Source organism: Ursus arctos, chromosome Y, assembly GCF_023065955.2.
Source record: "Ursus arctos isolate Adak ecotype North America chromosome Y, UrsArc2.0, whole genome shotgun sequence".
In the NCBI taxonomy this organism is placed as follows: domain Eukaryota; kingdom Metazoa; phylum Chordata; class Mammalia; order Carnivora; family Ursidae; genus Ursus; species Ursus arctos.
The window spans coordinates 15,883,618-15,906,565 of NC_079874.1; the positions used below are offsets into that span (position 1 = coordinate 15,883,618).

General features: G+C 39.1%; 1 protein-coding gene across 3 annotated transcripts in view; it reads right to left on the minus strand.

Moving 5' to 3' along the window:
* LOC113249219 (gamma-taxilin-like) overlaps window positions 1-20,817 on the minus strand; it is a 37,051-nt gene extending 16,234 nt beyond the window's left edge. For 2 of the 3 annotated variants that reach the window (XM_044380885.3, XM_057315394.1), the window contains exons 1-4: window positions 20,669-20,817; window positions 9,885-20,180; window positions 9,322-9,625; window positions 4,311-4,402 (exon numbers count right to left, since the gene is read on the minus strand). In XM_044380885.3, coding sequence (XP_044236820.1) covers window positions 4,311-4,402; window positions 9,322-9,625; window positions 9,885-9,887 — 399 coding nt within the window. In that variant the 5' untranslated portion in view covers window positions 9,888-20,180; window positions 20,669-20,817. The remainder of the gene's footprint in view (window positions 1-4,310; window positions 4,403-9,321; window positions 9,626-9,884; window positions 20,181-20,668) is intronic. The other variant, XM_026490730.4, reaches the window with a different exon arrangement.
* Between the last annotated feature and the right edge of the window lie 2,131 nt (window positions 20,818-22,948).

Here is a 22,948-nt window from a genome sequence, read left to right on the forward strand (position 1 = left end):
TTTGCTGCTTTTAATAATATTTGTCTTTAACTTTTAACATTTTAAGTACAACCTGTCTTGGTGTGGATGTCTTTGGGTTCATCTTCTTTGGAACTATGCTTCCTGGATCTCAAGGTCTGTTTCCTTCCCCAGGTTAGGGGAGTTTTCACCTATTCTTTTTAAAATAAATGTTCTACCTCTGTCTTTGTTCTCCATCTTGGAGCCCTGTAACACAAATGTTAATCCACTTGATGCTGTCCCGTTAAGTCCCCTCACTATCTTCACCTTTTTTTATGCTTACTTTTCTTTTTGCTGCTCTGATTGTGTGAGCTCTGCAGTTCTTGCGACAGAGTTCCCCAGGTTTCTTCTACCTCACTTAGCTGCTGTAGTGTATTTTTCAGTTCAGTTATTGTATTCTTTTTCTCTTTGGCTCTTTCTTACACTTTCTATCTCTTTGTTAAAGCTCTCACTGTTTTCAACCATTCTTTTCCCCAAGTTCAGTGAGCACTTCCATGACCATCACTTTGAACTCTTGACCAGGTAAATTACTTATTCTGTCTCATTATGGTTTTTTATCTCGCTCTTTCCTTTGGAACATATTCCTCTGTTTCTTCATTTTTCTTGACTTTCTGTCGTGGTGTCTATGCAGATGAAGCAGCCACCCTTCCCAGTCTTGAAGGAGTGCCCTGTGTAGCATGAACAGAATTCAGCAATGCCCCACATCTTGGTTGTCTGTCAACCCTTCGTGATTGTCCAATGGCCTATTTGTCCCTTCATAAACTCACAATTGTTCAGTGTGCCAAGACCCGCCAGCATCTCAAAGTAGGCAGATCTCAGAAATTACTGAGATTTGTGCTCACTGGAAGCCAGGCGCAGATAACACATCTTAAAGTATGCAATACATGGAGTTCTGTAGGAGCAGAAGCATAAGCCAGGCTGTTTCCCAGAACAGGAGACCTGGAGGTGTCCCCTGGGTGAAAGTCATAAAAATCAGGTTTCCAGATGCGCAAACAAGCTCCTTTCTGGCATATTCTGGCCTCTCTTCCAAGAGAGCGACTGTATAGGGCCCTAGAAACCTGAAGCCCGCCCCTCGAGCCGATGTTTCAGAACAAGCAAACAAGCTTTTTACATAGAAGGACTTGGTGGTGTTTCAGTCTGGTTGCTGTGCAATGTCCTGTGGGTTGTTCTAGCCAAGAACTATCTCTCTGATTGTTATTGCCCTATGGGATCCAGGAATACAAGACTCTCTCTCTGGCCACTGGACAAGGCATTCAAGGGATGTCCTCTGGGCAGCAGACACGTGGAAAAGGTCCCCTCTGAGAGATTTTGGTGCTCTGGAGTGGGCAAGGGAGAGCTCAAAGACACAACTTCCAAGGTCTCTGGAAATGTTTATAGTCTGCCTATAGGGGCATGTCTATTAGAACACTGACTCTCAGACTGCAGCTGTGATGATACAGTTTCTCAGAGAGACTGAAGATATGTTTCAGTCTGCTACCTGTGTGGTGTCTATGTAGGGCCCTGGAGGTGGTGGTCAGCCAAGAACTGTCTCTGTTACAGTCCTGTGGGATCCAGCATAAAAACTTCCTCAGCCTCAAGAGCCAGATAACAAAGAGTTGTCCCCTGGGAGCAACCACAAAAACTGGGTCACCAGGCTTGTGTAAAAGCTTCCTTCTGGGAGTTGTGGAGCATGGCAGAGGGGGAACTCAACGATGGCACCCGCCAAGGAAAAAGAAATGAAAGAATGGTTCCCACTGATTGTAGCAACACACAGGGAGAGTACAAAGATGGCACCCACTAAAGGGGGAAAAAAGTCTAGAGTTAAGGAAAACAAACGCACTCATGGGCTTTAGCAAGGGATAGAAGGAGGGTACAGAAATGGTACCTCCTATTACCGCAGTCCCTGAAGAGCATTACAACAGGCCCTTGTCCCTCAAGGGGACTCTAAGATAATCAAATGAGTGTCCTTCACATTAAGTCTGGGAGCTTTTCAAACAGCGGCTTCTGTGTTGGTCCCTAGGCCAAGTGAGTCTAGGCATGAGCCCTTACAGAGCAGTGTCTCAGTTTACACTGCCCCTTGGATCTTGTGAATAGAAACCCCACCAGTATGCAAAGCCAGATATTGTGGGGGTCTGTCTCTCAACTGCAGATCTTAAAAGTAAGGGTATGTGATATGAGCTATGAACCCTTTATTCCCCACAGAGAAGGTCTGGGTTTGTGATTTCCCTCCGGATTTTCGGCAGCCATGCTGGCGATGGGATCTGTGTCTCAGTCTCTCTTATCCACCGTGAGGTGGCCCTTTGCTTTTGTCTTTGATAGTGATGTTACACTCTCAAGGTGATCTCACTGTTACATATCCTAACTCTACTACTCTACTTTTTTAAGAAATTAGTTTTTCAAGAAACAAAGTATTTTTTTAGAACTTTTTTTTTCAAAACAAAACATGCCTGCTTTTATTATTCACAAGAACTATTAATCTGAATGGAATCAAAGAGAGGTTACTCGCCAGTGAAGTCTCTAATGTGTTGCTTGCTAAAACAAATGCAGTAATTCTTACTTATCATGTCCTTCTAAGCAAAACCCCACTTGATTTCTGTTTCTCCAAGTTTAGTCCCTGAGCCAACAGCTTTGGCCATGAACTGGGAACTTGTTTACAATATGGTATTTTAGACATCTCCCCCATCCCTACCTTGGTTCTACTATAAAGTGAACTTTACATCTACTGAATCAGAATCTATACAAAATTCTCTGGTGATCTGTATAAGTTTGAGAAGGACTGCCCTAGATCACACTGCTAGTCAATTTGCTTTTTCTGCCCTAATCCTTTCATGCTGGCTGCTGATGTCATATCACCAGGTCAACTACCCAACCTTCCATTCTGTCACTTTTCTACGTGAATTTCACTCCTTTCTCCTTCTTTCTTTTTCTACCATTTCTCAGTTGATTTTCATCATGTGAGCGTACCAATACAGACTGACTTCTCTACCCAATGGAAGCAGCTCTTTCCTTTCCCAAGGCCAGCAATCCAACAACTCTGATTACTGCCATCTTTGCATCTGGACAGTTTTAGGCATTTCCATTGATGCTCAGTGGTTCCCGCCTTTCAAAATTTCAGATATATGGGGTATATGTAAACTACCTGAAGGGATAGTAACTATAATTTTGCCAGCTCTATACTTAGAGTCCGTTATTCACAAAACATAGTAAAATGTATAAGTAGTTACATAAAATTCATTAGAAATAATATTTCACAAAACACAAGAACTTCAGCATTTACATTAGAACCAACAATTCTACAAACCACAACTGTTCTTCAAAAGGTTTTATGACCTTCCCACTCTTTCCTTTTAAAATGATGGCAGGATTTCCATGTTGAGAGTGCTTCCATATCCCCCCCAAAAGGATTAATACTACCTGAAATAACATAGGCCATGGCTCAGAACGAACTCTCTTTGAGTCAGTTTCTTTGGAAAATGGAAAAAAAAATACAACGCCTGGCATATAGAAGGTGCTAAGGAAATATTTTCCTGAGAAACTACTAGACTACTTCATGTAACTCACAACTTCAGTCAAAATCCTTAAAGCTTTCAAATTTAATACTGCTTTCATGTCTAGAATTCCTCAATTTACATATGAAATTACTCCCTCAAAATTGTCAGCATATAAACATACAATGAAAATGCTAACTAAGATACGCTAAAACTGGGGTTCCTGGGTGGCTCAGTCAGATAATCTCAAGTCATGATCCCAGGGTCCTGGGATTCAGCCCCTCTTCATGCTCTGCTCTCCCTTGTCCTCCTCCTCCCCTCCCCAGTGCTCTCTGTCTTCCTCTCAAATAAATATATAAGATCTTTAAAAAAAAAAAGAGGGGCGCCTGGGTGGCATAGCGGTTAAGCGTCTGCCTTCGACTCAGGGCGTGATCCTGGCGTTATGGGATCGAGCCCCACATCAGGCTCTTCCGCTATGAGCCTGCTTCTTCCTCTCCCACTCCCCCTGCTTGTGTTCCCTCTGTCGTTGGCTGTCTCTATATCTGTCAAATAAATAAATAAAATCTTTAAAAAAAAAAAAAGAAAGAAAAAAAGAAATGCTAAAACCAACTGAGTTTTACGAAATCTATTCTACATCTCAGAAAGCGACAAAATGTTGTATATATCATACCATAAAATGAGGCCATACAATCAACCCAAGCCTCAAGAAATTAGACTCTTCCCTTCAATTTTGCAGTGAAATACAACTTTACATTTTAAGCCCTATCAAAATTCTATTTTAAAACATTATCAAGCACATGCACATTTTGCTATATTTTATATAGGCTTTGCACCCTTAATACTCACAAGATCAGCATATTTTTTACAGAGAGCTGCCAGCTTCTCCTCTGGAGTTGAAAGAGTGTTTAAGGCTTGCATCAGTAATAACACTTCTTTTCCTGATGATCAATAAAAGGGGAAAAAAGTACCAGAAGGAAAAAATTAATCCAATCTGTAAATTCTACATAAATTTTATGTTCAAACATCCAGATTATGATGTAAGGCTGTAAATTAGAATTAGATTCACCAGTAAATTGGGAAACTATTAGGAGAAGGCCCCCTGACGCCCATCAAATTTCTTCAGTTCACTAACACTACTAGCAATTAGCTATTTGGCACTTAGACAGTAAGCACACCACTTAGGGAGAGTTTAAAAACTCTTACTTAATTGCTGATTCCAAGGGGAAACATTTTGCAAAGGGTAGGAATGTTTTCAAAACCTTTCCACTGGCCAAAAACAAATATTGAAGGAAGTTGAAGACTTTCAGTTAGCACACTATGCCCATCTAAAATGCACATAATCCACTGTGACTGACAATTTTTCCAACAACCATTCTGAGTTATGATTGTTTTCCGGTGATTTACCAAGCATATTCTGGGTGTTAATCAACTTTAGAGTCAAGAAAAGTAAGTCAAAAAATTAGTTTTTCCCTTGGGGAAAAGAATTTTAAAAGAATACTTTTAATAATTTTGGCAGGGAAAAGGAAGCGGCTGAGATAAGTGGGGCAAATGGTACTTCAAAGTGAGAGATAGTTTGCTTTTTACCTGAGGGTAGGTGCCTTTTTATTTTCTAAACTGTTCACTCTTGTCTGTAGGTCATTTTAAAAACCTGAAGAAGTTTCCTAGTTGGTATATACTTTACAAACTGCTATGCAAGGTGGGTAGGAAGAACAGGTTTACATCAAAAAAATACTTTGCTCAATGAAAATAAAAACACAACTCTTTAAAATCTTTGAGATACAGGGCAAGTGAAGTATATAGCAATACAGGCCTTTCTCAAGAAACAAGAAAAATCTCAAATATATAACTTACCCTTACACCTAAAGGACCTGGAGAAAGAACGGCAATTAAAGCCTAAGCCCAACAAGACAAGGCAAATAATAAAGATTAGAGCAGAAATCAATGAAATAGAAGCCATAAAAATAGTAGAACAGATCAATGAAAGTAGGACCTGGTTCTTTGAAAGAATTACCAAGATCAAAAATCCCCTAGCTAAATTTATCAGAAAGAAAAGAGAAAGGACCCAAATAAATAAAAACATAAGAGAAAGAGGAAAGATCACAACCAACACTGAAGAAACACAATTACAAGAATACATTATGAGACACTATATGCCAACAAACTAGGCACTCTGGAAGAAATGGATGCATTCCTAGAAACATATAAATTACCAAAAATGAAACAAAGAAGTAGAAAACCTGGGAAGACCCATAACCAGCAATGAAAACGAGGCACTAATCCAAAATCTCCCAACAAACAACAGTCTAGGACCTGATGACCTACCAGCGGAATCCTACCAAACATTTAGAGAAGAATTAAAACCTACTCTTCTGAAGCTGTTTCAAAAAACAGAAATGGAAGGACAAGTTCCCAACTCATTCTATGAGACCAGCATTACCTTGATCCCAAAACCAAAGACCCCCACCAAAATAAGAATTACAGACCAATATCCCTGCCTGATGAACACGGATGACAAAATTCTCACCATGATATTAGCCAATAGGACCCAACAGTACATTAAAAGGGTTACTCACCACGATCAAGTGGGATTTATTCCTGGGCTGCAAGCGTGGTTCAACATCCACAAATCAATCAATGTGATACACTACATTAATAAAAGAAAGGACAAGAACCATACAATCCTCTCAATAGATGCCGAAAAAGCATTTGACAAAATACAGCATCCTTTCTTGATTAAAACTCTCCACAGTGTAGGGATAGAGAGAACATACATCACTATGATAAAAGCCCACAGCAAATATGATTCTCAATGGGGAAAAACGGAGAGCTTTTCCCTTAAGGTCAGGAACATGAGAGGGATGCCTACTCTCACCACAGATGTTCAGCATAGTACTAGAAGGCCTAGCCTCAGCAATCAGACAACAAAAAGAAATAAAAGAGATTGAAATTAGCAAAGAAGTCAAACTCTCTCTCTTCACAGATGATATGAGAGTTTATGTAGAAAACCCAAAAGACTTCACTCCAAGATTGCTAGAACTCATACAGCAATTCAGCAACGAGGAAGGATATAAAATCAAAGCACAGAATTCAGTTGCATTTCCATACACGAACAATGTAACTGAAGTAAGAGAAATCAGAAGTCGATACCATTTACAATTGCACCCCAAACCATAAAATACCTAGGAATAAACCAAACCAAAGAGACAAAGTACAGAACGCTTATGAAAAAAACTGAGGGAAGACACAAAAAGACAGAAAAAACATTCCTCGCTCATGGACTGGAAGAACCAATAGTGTTAAAATGTCTATACTACCCAAAGCGATCTATACATTCAATGCAATCCCTATCAAAATACCATCAACACAGCCAGAGAAATGTTGACAAAGAAAACCAAAGCTGGAGGCATCACAATTCTGGACTTTAGACTGTATACAAAGGTGTCATCATCAAGGCAATATAGTACTGGCACAAAAAAAGATATATCAATGGAACAGACTAGAGACCCCAGAAATGGACTCTCACCTCTATGGCCAACTAATCTTCGACAAAGCAGGAAAGACTATCCAAAGGAAAAAAGACAGTCTTTTCAACTTCAATGAATAAGAATGAAACTGACTATTCTCTCACACCATACACAAAGATAAACCCAAAATGGATGAAAGTCCTAAACATGAGACAGGAATCCATCAAAATCCTAGAGAAGAACAGAGGCAGCAATCTATGTGACCTTGGACACAGCAACTTCTTTCTAGACACGTCTCCAAAGGCAAGGGGTCAAAAGCAAAATGACGGGTGTCTCCAAAGGCAAGGGGTCAAAAGCAAAATGAACTATTGTCACTTGAGCAAGACAAAAAGCTTTCGCATAGCAAAGGAAACAGTGTGTAAAACCAAAGACAACCGAGAGAATGGGAGAAGATATTTGCAAATGTCTTATCAGATAAAGGGCTGGTATCCAAGACTTTTAAAGAACTTACCAAACTCAACACCCAAAGAACAATCAACACAGTTCAGAAATGGGCAGAAGATGCGAATGGACATTTCACCAAGGAAGACTTACAAATGGCCAACAGACACATGAAAAAATGCTCCACATCACTAGCATCAGGAAACTACAAATCAAAACCTCAATAATATATGAACAACCCAGGAAACAACAGATATTAGGTAGAATACAGAGAAACGGGAGCCCTCTTACACTATTCTGGGAATGCAAAGTGGTCAGTCACTCTGGAAAACAGTATGGAGGTTCTTCAAAAAGTAAAAAATTGAGCTATTCTATGAGCTAGCAATTGAACTACTAATTATTTATCCAAAGGATACAAACATAGTGATCTGAAGGGGCACCTATACCCCAATGTTCACAGCAGCAATGTCCACAATAACCAAACTATGGAAAGAGCCCAGATGTCCGTCGATGGATGAATGGATAAAGAGGATGTGGCATATATATATATATATATATATATATATATATTATATATATATATATATATATATATGGTGGAATATTACTCAGCCATCAAAAAGAATGAAATCTTACCATTTCCAGGGACATGGATGGAAGTGGAGGGTATTAAGCTAAGTGAAATAAGTCAAGCAGAGAAAGACAACTATCATATGATTTCATATGGAATTTAAGTAACAAAGCAGAAAATCACAGGGGAAGAGAAGGACAAATAAGACAAAAACAGAGATGGAGGCAAACTGTAAGAGATGCTTAACTCTAGGAAATAATCTGAGGGTTGCTGAGGGGCAAGGAAGTGGGAGGCAGGATGGGGTAACTGGGTGATGGGCATTAATGAGGACTTGTGATGGAATGAGCAGTGAGTGTTACATACAAGTGATGAATCACTGAACTCTACCTCTGAAATCAATAACACACTGTACATTATTTAACTGAATTTAAATAAAATATAATAAAATACTTTGCACATAAAATTTTCATTCTGAAACTGCTTCTCATTGAGTTCAAGGACAAATAAAGAGAGAATACAATTTGTAAGAAATAATAGTATATGTAAACTGTGCTTTCATGAAGACTTTAAACTGTAACCATTTAAAACTATTTAAACAACTTTAACCTAAAGCTGTATCTTATGTATACTATTGGGACTGCCTATTCTGAAGATATTTGTCTTGTTTGCAAGGAATTTTAAATACTACTTATATTCCTATAAATTTTAAAGTCATAAAGGACAGGGGGAAATGGATTTTTAAAAATTCCAAGTTATAGTCAGGTAGAGAAATCACTCAATTCAAACAAGGTAAATATTAGTTATAACAGGACTTTTAAAAAATGAGAAGCAACCCCTAAGGCAAAGTCAGGGTTTTAGACTTTATTCATGAAATTTAACATACCACTTTCTTAGCCCTTAACTGTTTAACAGAGCAGAAGGGAGAAAACACACCCTGAATTCCAATCTTATTAGCCTGGTTTCTAGGCCAGAGATAATATACCATGCCAAATTTTAGTAAATGTTCTTTAAATAAACTGAGCAAAAACAAAGTCTTCAAAGTAATTGGTCAGATTAAAGAACCAAAAACAGGGCAAAACAATAGTGCCTCTGCCAAATGGTCACAGACTTTTTCACAAAAAACCAACCAAAACAAAATAAAATCTTGATTATTCAGGGAGAAGTAACTTGGATCCTATAACTAATATCCCTACCTCGCCACTTCCCCCTCCTGCATATAACTGACCAACCCATTCAACGAAAAAAAAGTTGTATTTTAACCAAAACCACAACTAACAACTACCTCAAAACTGGACAGGTTCTATAATTGCTTGTGCTACAGAAAAGTTAGGAAAAATGAGCAGAATGTAAAAATGTCCAACCACTGAGCACAGATTATTACCTAAGGTTTTTCCTTTGTTCCTGTTGCACTCTGAATCTTGTTGACTATCAGAAGGATCTGTTCCAGCATCTGGTCCAGGAGGATCCACTCCTGACTCTTGCATGCAGTACACTGGGTTCACCAAATTCCTGTTCTTTGTTATAAAGTGACTGCCTTCATCCTCTTGCAAGGAATTTTTATTACTTGTGCCAGCACAATTTGAGTCTTGGCGTTGAAGAATATCATTTGATTGAGAGTTATACAATGTATCTGCTTTTACTCCTAACTGGCAAATTCTAGATTCTTCCATTATGCCAATCACAAGCTAGAAAAAATGAGGAGAAAAAAAGATCATGGAAGGGAGGAAAATATAATCAAATGTAATCAAGGGAGGGAAGGTATGCAGTACATAAAAACACAGTTTCCCATCCTACATTGGTCATGTCTAAATGTACTTTTCACTTTTTGTATGTGGCATAATCAATAGGCACATCATCATTTGACAGTTTTTCTTCCTTTCCTAGTTAACAAAATAACAATGTTGTTTAGAATTAAAGGAGATAAAGAGTTAAAAAAAAGACTACCATAATAGTAGAATAGGAAACTCCCAGGCTCTGTCCCTCCAATAAGTAATACACTGGCAGAATCCATCAGAAACAACTTTTGCAGAACTCTGGAATCTCCTAAAATCTTACAACATAAAATTAAAACTTCAACCCAAATGGAAGACTTTAGTGAACAGAAAAACAGCTGTTTTGCAGTAGGAGAGCACTGTGGAATTTTAAACTTCCCACCTTCCTATTCCTCAAACTCTAAGTCAACAGTGGCCGTAAGATGGCAACCCATAATTCTAGTGCCAGAACAACAACATAGACATTATTTTCAAAGGATCATGGTCTCATTCAACCTTTCTGGCAGTTCCCTGAGAAATCTGTACATGAGTTTTCCTTTGTTTCTCTCTTGGGAGAGCTGTTCCAAGGCTGGGGCAGCTTCCCAGGAAGCCCTGGATAAAAACATTATAGGCACAAATAATAACTTCAGCAGCCTGGGGTAAAGGAGAACAATCAGGGAAAAGCAAGCCACAGAGAGAAAAACCTGAGAAGAGAGAAACTGGAAAAAGAGATGATGATATGGTTTTCAAAGCTCTCACATCAAACTTATCTTTTATCTCTCCCTGGCCTTCTGTCTGGCCTTCAAACTGAAGTGAAGGTTAACATCTGAAAGCAGAGTCATAAACATCGTGATTATGCTGTTCAGAAACAAGAAGAAACACATCTTGCATGTGGATGTGGACCTACAGTCTCCTTCCTCACGTCCTCTAATTTCTTCCTATGTACCCGGACTATAGCCACCTTAAGGAGAAAAATGGTTAGGGCTGGGACCAAGGATTCCCCATCCCAAAATGGAAAAGAGGCCACACACACACATCCTAGTATCCTGGCGTACTGTGTAGAATAGAGGAACTCAAATTTTTATGTCTTTGTTTGGAAACAGCTATGTAAATCACTGCCCCACCCAACTCTGTTCCACTAATGGTATCTGGTACACTCGTCGCAGTAGACCTAGGAAGTTAGACCAATCAGCTTTTGCCTTATTCAACGGACTGTTAGTGTTGCCCCCAAATCTTAATGTACAGTACAGACTCCTATACAAATACACATATGAAGTGTAATAAGGTGCCAGTGGAGAATCTCTCATTTGGGAAATCCGCAAATAAGTACTTTGTGGGTCCACAAACCCTAATCACGCCTTTATGTTACAAGTCTTTATGATAAAGCAAGCAAAGAGCAGCCTCCCTCTCACACCAGACCAGACATACCCTTTTTGAGAAGCCCCAATTATCTTACCTCTTGGGTCTTGAAAACAGTGAACACCTAATGAATGAAACTCTCCTGAGTCTCTGGCCTAATTGTCTTCTTTCGGTGTGGGTCGGCTCAGTGTATCAGACTAACCATGTAGCAAAGGCCCAACGAAGTTCATTTCTCAAACAAATGGCAGGGTCAGATTAGCTCAGTGATGGGTATTAAGGAGGGCACGTATTGCATGGTGCACTGGATGTTATACGCAAACAATAAATCATGGAACATTGCATCAAAAACTAATGATGTACTGTATGGTCACTAACATAATAAAAAAAAAAAAGAATTTAGCCAGCAAAGTCTCATCTCAATGTTATACAAAGAAGTATAGGAATTATTTTGGAGATCTGTTGCCTAAAGCAAAGCCACTGGCCCAGTGGGATTCACAGAGGCTCTCCAAACGTCTGGATCCCATTTACTAGGGGATTCAGTTACAATGAAACTGAACAGTGTGCAGCTGGCTGCGGTGGCTGTTTGACCTCAACACAAATTCTGAAGGACCAAGAATGGACATGTCCACTGTGTTAGTGGAGAGAATTCAAGGTAACTCGTTGCTCTGATCCATACTCCCTGATAAGCCTTATGACAGCCTGTTTGGCCTTCGGCTTAGAAAACTACAGAGCGGTAGATGAATACAGTGGCAGGTGAAATACCTCCTCTTTAAGCATCGCAAAATGGGGAAATCAATCACGCCTACTAAATGAATCACGTGGGCTATGCATACAGATGCCAAAGGCAACTAAAATGAAGCCAATGATGAAACCTGCACCACACAGATGGCCACCTTGCTAGCTGAATTACAGTCATTGCACTGATCATGGCAACATGTACACCACCAACAAATGAAATTCAAAGTACCCTCATCATTCATAAGCTGATGCTTCTTTCACTGCCCCAACAGCAAACCAAATCAATCCACAAGGTCCATTCTCCAGGTACAAAATGCAGGGGGGGGGGGGTTCGAACTTTGGTTCAGCTACCTGAATTCTCTTGTGGGGCTGACATGGTGCTATATCACAAGGATAATGACCAGTTCTCCACTGCCCATGGGGTATCCCTAGTATGAGAGCCCACACAGGTCAAAGAGGACAGAATGGATCTCTGTACAGTTTATAAAACTTCCCCCATCCCTCAAGCACCTAACCTCTCTGACAAAAGGACTGCTGTAAACAGGGGATGACTGGACAAAAGGTGAAGTTGAATCTACTGCAAATACTAACCTTGTGGCAGTTACAAATCTAGGCACTGAGTAACAGGTTAGACTGAGGAGTTTTGAGGGGGGGAAGTAATTAACTCTTCTGTGTCTTTTATAACTAATCCTGGAGACCTCCTTATAAAAAATATGCTCTGGTGTGGCCTTGTCAAACTGTTGCAGACTCCTTGGATCTGACACACTGATGAACATACCTTCCAGCCAGAGAGCTCAGATGGTAACTTCATTGAGTTTTAAAGGGAAGCAGCAATGGATATCCCAGCTTCTGCGTCCCCCAAATAAAAAAAAAAAAAAAAACACTTATGTTGATATGTGACTAAATGTCTTTCCTGCCCTCATTCCTCTAGTCATCACCAAGTCATTCCAGGGGTAAACAAAAGCCATCCAGCTGATATCATCAACAGACAGGGCATTAGACAGAGTGGCCTCAGGCAGGCCTTTCAAAGAACAGAAGAGCATGTAATTCAATCACTTAACTGGAAATTGAAAAACTTACAAGTTCTCTACGGAGCTATGCTGTAAAGCACTCTAAACTCGTGCCCACTTGGAAACACTGATTTAACTACTACTTGGGAAGCCCCCAAATGATAAACAACACTTTCTTTACAGATGTACAATATTTACATCTTTTTTTTATGGAAGTCGTACATTAACTTACATCCCTCAAACAACTCTGTGGCTTGTACCTTAGGGGTGGTCATAAAACATCAACTGTTTAAGGAAACAAAACCTGTAGTCATGTAGTCCTCACACAACTGTGAAGTGCTCTCCAAAATAAGGCTACCTTTGGTTCCTTGCACGAACTCACCAGAGGGACAACTGATTCCACACTTACATGGGCTTATGCCCATACTGCAGGTAGTTTTATCCCCACCATGGGAGTCACTTACTAACAAAAGGTAGACTGAAATCTGTCCACAACTTTATTGAAATGATCAATGACTGGCTAGCTTCAGGTGTGTCTCAGTTACTAGTGATGATAAAATTGCCCTAGACCACCTTCTCGTGGACCATTCATGAGCCACACTCCAAGAAAGTGGAAAGGTCAACACTGAGCCTCAAGGAAGAAAGCTATCTTGTTCTCTGATGCAGATCTCATGGATTGTGAGACTTGTTCAGCCTGTTACATCAGGATCTCAGGGTAGGGCTGAAGTTAATCCTGCCACTTGGGCTCTTCCTGATGCTTGGAGTCCTGTTGATAGTATCCTATCAGATAAACTGGACAAATCTGGTCCCAGACTATGCTCATCAGATTGAAGTGTGGCCAATGGAGTTGTATACCCACAGGAAAATTCACTAGAACCTATGACAGTGTTTCTGCTTCTCTTGTGGACAGAGACACTGCCTGTCTTTGTTTCAGGCTATCTTTTCAAGGATGCCTACACAACAAACAGCCTTGGGGGAAAAACCAGAAATGTCTAAAGCAGTAGACATATTTGTTTATTGGCATTTGTTATTGTTATTGGCATGTTTCTAATTGCTGCTATAAGTCGCCACATCTCAGTGGCTCATTTATTATCTTACACCCCTTTTCAAGGTTCTGTGGGAGAATCCATTCCCTTGCCTTTTACAGAGGCTACCTCATGGCCCTTCTTCCCATTTTCAAAGCCAGTAACAGCAACACAAGTCTTATGCACAAGGCCCTTCCTCTCACTGTGACTCCTATCTTCCTCCTTCTGTTATAAAGATCCTTACAATTTCACTGGGCCCATCCTGACAATCACTCAAAATCCTAAACTATGAAAGCACATCTATACCAAGTCCCTTTGGCCAATAAAATAATTTACAGGTCCCTGTTTAAGACACGGGCATTTTTGAGCAGCCACCATTCTGCCACATTTTAAGTGTCAGGTTCCCTGAGCTTAGGATTCCTCTTATGAAATGCAAACATCATCTGGCTCTCTTTACAATCACTCTGCAGGAATGGAGGCTCAGGAAACAGGTGTGAATGTGGACACTCTGGTATATGCTATTGTAAAAAACTATCTTTTGTTTTGAGACTTCTCTCAGTATTCATAAACTGTGGTCAAAAAATTAGTTTGTAAGTAAAATAATATCTCTGACCCTTCCATGGTTTCTAGTTACCATGATTATTCAAATTTGGTTACGTGACAGGCATTTACTACAAAATGAATGAAATAAGCTCTTAAAGATAAAAAACAGTATCTGTTCCAATGGGAAAATTCAAACTTTCAAATGAAAATTAGAATTTCGGAAAATTTCAGTCAGCCACTGTGGCTGGCAGCTTCCCAGTACATAAAGACTTTTTTGATAAGACTGATCATGGTATCAACAACTACAGTAGTCTAATATTGTATAACAACATTTGAAATACTGATTCACTATTTTCCACATGACAATGCATTACAAAATGACCCCAAGGTACAGCATGCATCTAAAGTATAAAACAGAGCACCTGATTTTAAAAGGGCACATCAGAAAAAGTTCTGATAGGGCTTAAGATTGTATATAGGAGTCATCAGTGCTTTTTAAGTAATTTTTAAAGTAAAATTAAGTTAATAGTTAAGTGACTTCCTAGGCCAAAAAGTTAGAGAATGGTTGCCCTGGGGTGTAAATAAGGACATAGAAAGACAGCAGAAATAAAGACATGGTCTAAGAGGGGTCCATATGTTACATATTACCAGGCAAACCCAATTTTAGGGAAAATGCCATGAACTGGGTAGGACAACAGGGAGAGGAGTACCAACCACTTTCTTCTTGATCAACTATAACTTATAAATAAAACCTCATTTTGTGAAGTGATTGGTGATACCAAGCCAGGAAAATCCAAATAGGAGGTGATATAAAGTATTTTCCCTTGTATCTTCATTGCTCTGGCTTGCTCTAATTAAAGCATCTGCAACGTGATAAGGAGCTATGTCACCGAAGGATGCTTTGCTGTTTTTTGTTTGTTTTTTTAACTGGATGTGTTATCCAGATACCACTACTTTATAAAATTAAGCTTACACTAGAGGGAGAAACATGACTGAAAACGATGAAGCAGGGCTTCTAAAAACCCATTCCTACACTAAAGCAATGATTAAGCTCCAAAAAACCATCCAAATTTAATTTTCTGAAACTCTAGAATATAATCAAATTTTATAACCACCACAGAAAAGCTAAATGAAGAAAGACGCTACTGTTACTAAGATCTTAGTAAAAGGACCTTGCGGCTTTTTAATTCCCTGCCTAACATCCCCTAACCACAGCTTGTAGGTAGTTAGCATTCCTGGTGTGACTCCCTGGTTGGCAGAGTGGGTAACAGAAACCTTGTTCTTAAGAGCTCTGATGATGGATCTTGACCTACTAGACAGCTCCCAAGGAGCCTCTATTTTGGTAGCCTTAGAACTCTCTCAGACTGGTGTATCCTCCTAGTATCAAGTTGAAGTAACAGCTGCAGCCACTATTTTGGGCTAAGAATAACGATTAAGGCAAAAAGCCTAAAAATGAGAAGGTTGATGGGGCACCTGGGTGGCTCAGCCGTTAAGCGTCTGCCTTTGGCTCAGGTCATGATCCCAGCCTCCTGAAATCGAGCCCCACATCCGGCTCCCTGCTCTGTGGGAAGCCTGCTTCTCCCTCTCACACTCCCCTTGCTTGTGTTCCCTCTCTCGCGGTCTCTCTCTCTCAAATAAATAAATAAAATCTTAAAAAAAAAAAAAAAAAAAAAGAAATGAGAAGGTTGAAAAAAAAGATACATGGAACAGAACTTTGAAAAGTCTCCAGGTATACCAGGGAATCTAGAAGACCACACATATGAAAAGGCAGGACACATGCTCAGAAAAGACCTCACAGATCCTCCACTTTTACATCTTGCTATATTCAAGGTGGAAGTATATTCTAAGGCAAGTTTTAAATGGCCTGGCTAAGTGCTAAGGAGTGCCCCATAGACAGCCCATTTGCAAAGACTGAGTTTGTTTTTGTTGTTATGGAAATCTCTTTCAAATCATTAGCTGACCTCTAAATCAAAAGAAGAGACTTCCAAAACCATACAAAGCATGTATTATTTTTACAAAACAGCTCTTACTATTCAAAGCATAAAAAGTTACTAAATAACTACAATCCCTTATAAGCAACAAGGAACCCTAGGGAGTAGAGAAGAATCTGGCTTCCAGAGTTCAGTGTTAGCCACTGCACATCTCTTACTCATTGTCTTCTCTTGACCAAATTTCCCTCAGGCCCCTGAATTTGGGCTTACCCCTGAGTAAGTACTTAAGTACAGATTATGCCTCCTTAATTAAGAGGTCATTCCAAGGAAGAGCTGTGACACATTTCCCATCATGCTGTCTGCTCATTCTTTCCTTGCTCAATTTCCTCTTAAAAGTTTCTACTAATCCTGTTTACCCCTTCCAATCAAAGAAAAATCACTGATTCCAAAATACTTTCAGATTTCTGAAATTTCTAAAATCATTTAGATTTCTAAAATCAGAATGTTCTCCCTATTGCAGTAATGTCCTTGAATAAGGTGTCTTATCAAATCACAATTTGTTTCTGTTTTGACAATAACATTGTAATATTCCCAACATTTACTTTCCAACAGAAAAACCACAAATTATGCAAAGAAACATGGAAAGACGGGCAAATCACAGAAATAAAAGAAATTAAGAGAAAATGTCCCTGAGGAAACCCTGGCATTGAACTAATTACACATATATTTTGAACCAAGTGTTTATAAATACTGTGCTCGAAAAGTTAAACTAAAAAAATAAAACTTACACAAAGCGCTAAGTCTTTTAAAGAAAGAACCAAATAGAAATTCCAGAGCTGAAAATTACAATAATTGAAAAGGAAAATCCATTAAAGAGAGAGGTTCAATAGCTGAGTTCAGCAGGCAGCAGAATCAGCAAACCGGAAGTCAGGTCAACTGAAATTAGTCTGAGAAACAGAAATAAGAATGAACGCAATCAGTAGTGCTTAAGTGACTTCTAGGATACCATGAAGCACACCAGCAAACACATAATGAAAGTTAAAGGGGAAGTAAAAGAGAAAGATGCCCCCAAAATAATAAATTAAATAAATGAATGAATAATTTTTTTGAAGAAACAATAGCCAAAAAATTTCTCACATTTGATGAAAACTGTTAATTTACACATCCAATGAACTAAACAAACTTTAGGTATAATAAAGTCTATCCCTCAAAAAAAAGAGGTATTAAAACATCTCTAAATAAACAAAAGCTGAAGATGGTGACAGATGGTAACTAGATTAAGCATGTTGATAATTTCATAACGTATCTAAATGTTGAACAATTATGTTGTACACCTGAAAACAATATAATATTGTATGTCAACCACACTTCAAAAAAAAAAAAAAAAACAAATTTAAATTTAAAATTAAATTTAAAGAAAAAGAGCAGACCTCCCCACTACAAAAAATGAAAATGACAATCCTAAGACAGAAATGAAAGGGTTATCACTCATCAACTCAAATACATACAAAGAAATAAATGACAGTAAAGGTAACTACATAAGAAAACCAATATTACATTTTTGGTTTTTATCTCCTTTTTCCCCTACATGATTAAAAGATAAATTACAAACATTAATAAACTATATCATCTATAAAGACATACTCTAAGACACTGTAACAAAAGAAAGGAAGAGGGCAGAACTTTCTGTACACTACTAAAAATAAACTGATGTTAATTCAAATTCATTTGTTATAAACTGAAGCTGTCAATTATAATCCCCCAGAAAATAAGAAAACTAAACAATGTACAGAAAAAGAAATAAGAAAGAAAATACTACACTACAAAAAACAAACACAAAAGATGGCAGTAATAAAGCAAAAAAAAAAACCTATGAAACAAATTAATAGAAGTAAAATTTGTCCCTGTTAGCAATTATTTTTAATGTAAATGGAGTAACCTTTCCAATTAAAAAGCGAAGTATGACACTTGGATTTTAAAATGAATACTCTGGGGCGCTTAGATGGTTCAGTAGATTAAGCACCTGCCTTTGGCTTTGGTCATGATGCAGGACCCTGCTGAGCAAGGAGCCTGGTTCTCCTCCATCTGCCCCTCACCTCCTCACCACTCATGCTCCCTTCTGCTCTCTCCAAATAAATAAAGTATTAAAAAATAAAATGAATAATACAACTACATGCTTTCTAGGAGAGACTCACCTCAGATGCAAGGACACAAATTGTAGAAAAACTAAAAGATGGAACAAGATATCCCATAAAAAAAATAAATAAAGGAAAAGTAGAGTGGTAATCTAAAATTAGACAAAAAGATGTTATGGCAAAAACTGTTACAAGACACAAAAGTGTTATATGTTAACTGAAATGTCAATCCACAAAAATTAACAATTACAAATTTGCACACACCTAACAGAACCCCAAAAGATATAAACAATAACAAACACAACTGAAGGGAAAAAGAGGTAATTCTAAAATAAGAACCCAGTAAAAACCATCTTCTTGGGTAAAGAGGGACAAGAATCACTTGTTTTTTAACTTCCCCAACATTTAAAAAATAAGCAAATAATTATACATTAGTTCTGCTTCCTAAGAAAGAAAAGAGGTTAATCTAGTGTCACAAGTGTTTTTTTCAAGTCAGTGAGAATATTTAAAAATTAAAGAGTCATAAAGAACCTACCTAAAAGTGATATATGCTGATGGCAGATATTCACCCAAGATTTTAAAATAAAAACTGAAAAACTAATACTTTATCATGTATTTCAATCCCATGTTGTTAAATGAGGAAAGATAACCTAGAAAAACTGCATAATTTGGCAGATGAAAATGAGACAGTTAAGACCCTACTATATTCAGGCTATTCATATCCAACTATTAACATAAAGAGTCATTACCTTGACCTTTTTAATTTGATCATTTAGAATGCTAACAGAATAAAACTTTGTTCCTAATTAAGCAGTCTCTACCCTCATACCACAGAGCATAAACCAGAACTTATGTCCTTAACAGCAGTTTGGTTTTTGTTTTTAAACCAGAGTTGTCCCTGGGGGAAAGACCTCCAACATCACTGTCACGGAAAGCGACAACAACGTTGAATCAGAGTTTGGTGAATCCCTCCACGGCTTCTCTTTCAATCCTGCAGGCACTGGATCTTTCTTTCAGATGCATGGAGAATGAGAAGGGGGGAAAAAGACAACTGAGAAGTTAGTGACACCTTGTAGTGACACATGAAAATACCTGACATTGGACACAGACCCTCAAAAGCTAATTCTTGACACTGTCATCAAATATAAACTTGACCTTTTGAAATTCATTAAACTTGTTTGAAGAATATTATTTTGTCATTTCATACAGAAGCGAATGTTACCATATGTCCAAGTGAAGGAAAAAGGAACGGGGTTTTCATCGTCTGAGGCCCTTCCCTGAAATTCTGCACTCTAAAGCTCTGAAAACAATATAGAGTAGGGTGACCCATCCATTGTGCCAAATTTTCTAAATTCTATACACTGATCCCAAAACAAATCGGATTTTCCCAATCTTAAAGAGGTTCCCATCTTCCTGTACCCAGATAAATAATGAAAACTCCCTGATGTAAATAAAATAGGGAAATATTCTAGGATGCATCACAGATTGAGAGACCAAATGCCATAGAATAAGCATTCAAAGGGCAAGAAAAAGAAAGAAAAGGAAGAAAAACATGAATTGGAAAGAAATTACTACACGACGTTTTTCAATTCCGCTGGACTGAGGTCCTCTGGCACCAACTCGGCATCGTTGCCCCGAGTGTCGCCAAACCTGTGACGCCAAGAGCCAAGGTCTCAGGAACCAGGAGGCTATAACCAGCTACTCCAGAGCAGCGCACAAACCTGCGCCGGCGGAAAGGACAGGGAAACCTGGAAAGAGAGCAGGCGCATAGCTACGACTTCCCCGCCATTATGGAACTACGCAATAGCTCTGCCAGGGAGCACCCTGCATGTGCACCCGCCACCACCTGAGGACCAGCTGTTGACCTCATCAGTTAATCTCCCGACGGTGGTGTTCAACGCGGAGAGTACGGGGACGGCGGAGGCTGGGAAAGACGACACCAGGCTCCTGGGGCCCCGCCGCCGTCCGCACGTGGCTGCCACACCTCGCTCACCCCTGCTTCGCATACTATCTCCTTGACAGGGCTGAGTTCCCTGCTTTCCCTTCTCTCTCAGCCGCGCGCTCCCAAACCCTAGCCGTTTCTTCCACCCCATTTAGTCCGACACACAGATAAAAACACACACTTGCTCCCACAGTGATACCCGGGGAGGAAAGAAGAGCCGAAAATTCGTGCCGCGGCTAAAGTGAACAAAAAACAGTTAAAAGCCAACTTGTCAAAGACCATATTCTCCCTTACCCTCTACTCCCGCAGCCAGCGGCGATCAGGGAATCTACCGGATAAACCTCCTAGGAACAGCGGGGGCCTGCCTCCAGACGGCCTATTTGACCTGAGTCGCGGAGAGTTGACGGAAGCAACCGAATACAGAGTTTAACCAGCCGCACGGAAGCTCGCAAACCTATCTCCCAGCGTCTGTACCCCGCGACCAATCGCGCACACGAGGCCTTCCACGTGACCGGAGGAGGTTGGCCCCAGAAAGGATGGACGGGGATGGGGGTGGGGGATAGAAGACGCTAGACTGACCTTTTCAGCCAAAGGCTCGGTACTGGCCGTGCGAATTTGCGAAGTCCCGGATGAAGGCTCTGGAAAGAACTGGCACTTTTAGCAAACCGCGTGGTCCTAGTTCCCCAAGCCCAGAATGTGTTTACCCCGTAATTCACGGTTTTGAGAAAAGGAAAGTACCCACTCAGCTGCGCGCAAAGCCTACTGGGATTTGTCGTTTTCAAGGGGTGGTCTCCTGGTTATGGAAAGAAAAACTTCATAAGTATTCGACTGTTTCGGAAGCTAATACATCAGGCTCGGGTAGAGGAATTATATGCTTTTGTTTTCTCTCTATTGCATTAAGCTATATGGCGGCTTCACAATTAGGAAAAAACTCAGGAGTGTTGACACTTATACTTTGGTCTCAGACATCTGCCCAGAGTACAGCCCAGCCATCATCATCTTGGTTGTTCTTTACCAGTTTCAGGTTACTGTGGGATGAGGAGCATGTCTTTTTTTTTTTTTTTTTTTTAACGTTCAGTTAGCCACTGTATCATTAGTATTTGATGTACTGTTCCATGATTCATTAGTTCTAGTAAGTTAGAACACCCAGTGCTCATCAGAACACGTGCTCTCCTTAATACCCATCGCCCTGTAACTCCCTCCTCCCACTCCCTCCGCTCTGTCCTGTTGAGTGCTGGCTGACCATCCTGGCTTTAAGAGCACAGCTCCACAAATAGTTGGCGTTTAATACTTCTTGAATGGATTCTACTGTGTGAGCCAGGGTTTCATTGTTAGATTTACACTTCGTTTGCTGAGTTGATTTTGGTTCTTGCTGATGTTGTTAATATGAAATGTTCCTCTCAGGGTTCCTGAACATTCCATTTCGACTTGATATAATCAAGACCTAAGAAGACTTTGTTTAAAGATATAATTTACCATACAATTCTCCATGTTTGAAGTGTACAATCAATTTTTATGATATCTATAAAGTTGTCCCATCACTACCATATAAATCCAGAATATTTTCATCATCTTCCCACAAAAACCCATAGTCACTAATAATCACATCACAGTCTTCCTCAGCCTAGCTATTCATTTCTTTCACTTACAATAATGATTTCAAGATTGTAGTATCCATCAGTTCTTCAACATTCTCGGCCTCCATATAAACCAGGGATTTACCACATTTTCTTTATCCATTCATCTGTGGATGAACGTTTGTATTGTTTCCACTTTTTGACTATTGTGAACATCATTGTGCCATGAACATTTCTATACAAATATTTGAGAATCTAGTTTGAGTTCTTTTGCGTATATACTTAAGAGTAAAATTGCTGGATTGTATTGTAATTCTATGCTTAATTTACTGGAAAACTGACAGAAGTGTTTTCCACAGCAGCTGCACAATTTTAAATCCCTGTAGCAACATATTTATTCACATTCTCAACAATGCTTCCTATTATTCATTCTTTCAATTATAGCTATCTAAGTGGGTGTGAATCAGATCTTATAGTTTTGATATACTTCCACCATGATTAATGATATGTTAGTATCTTTTCCTGTGCTTATTGGTCATATCAGTATTTTTTTGGAGAAATGTCTATTGAGATCTTTTGCTTTTTTAAAACTTGGGCTGTCTATTATTAATGGGATGTAAGAGTGCTTCACACATTCTGAATATAAACCTATATCAGTTGTGATTTACAAATATTTCTCCCGTTCTGTGAGCTGCCTTTTCATTTTCTTCATGATTTCTCTTGATTGTTGATGAAACTCAGTTTATTTTGCATATGTGCTTTTGATGTCATATCTTAAAAACCATTGCCTAATCCTAGAACATGATGATTTGTAGCTATGTTTTGTCCTGAAACTTTTATAGTTTTAGTTCTTATATTTCTAAGAATTTTGAATTCTTATAAATTCTTAAAACCATTTTGAGTAGTTTTTGTACATGGTGTATTGTAGAGTCCAACTTCATTCTTTTATTTGTTGATAACTTGTTATCCCAACACCAGTTGTGCAAGAGACCCTTTT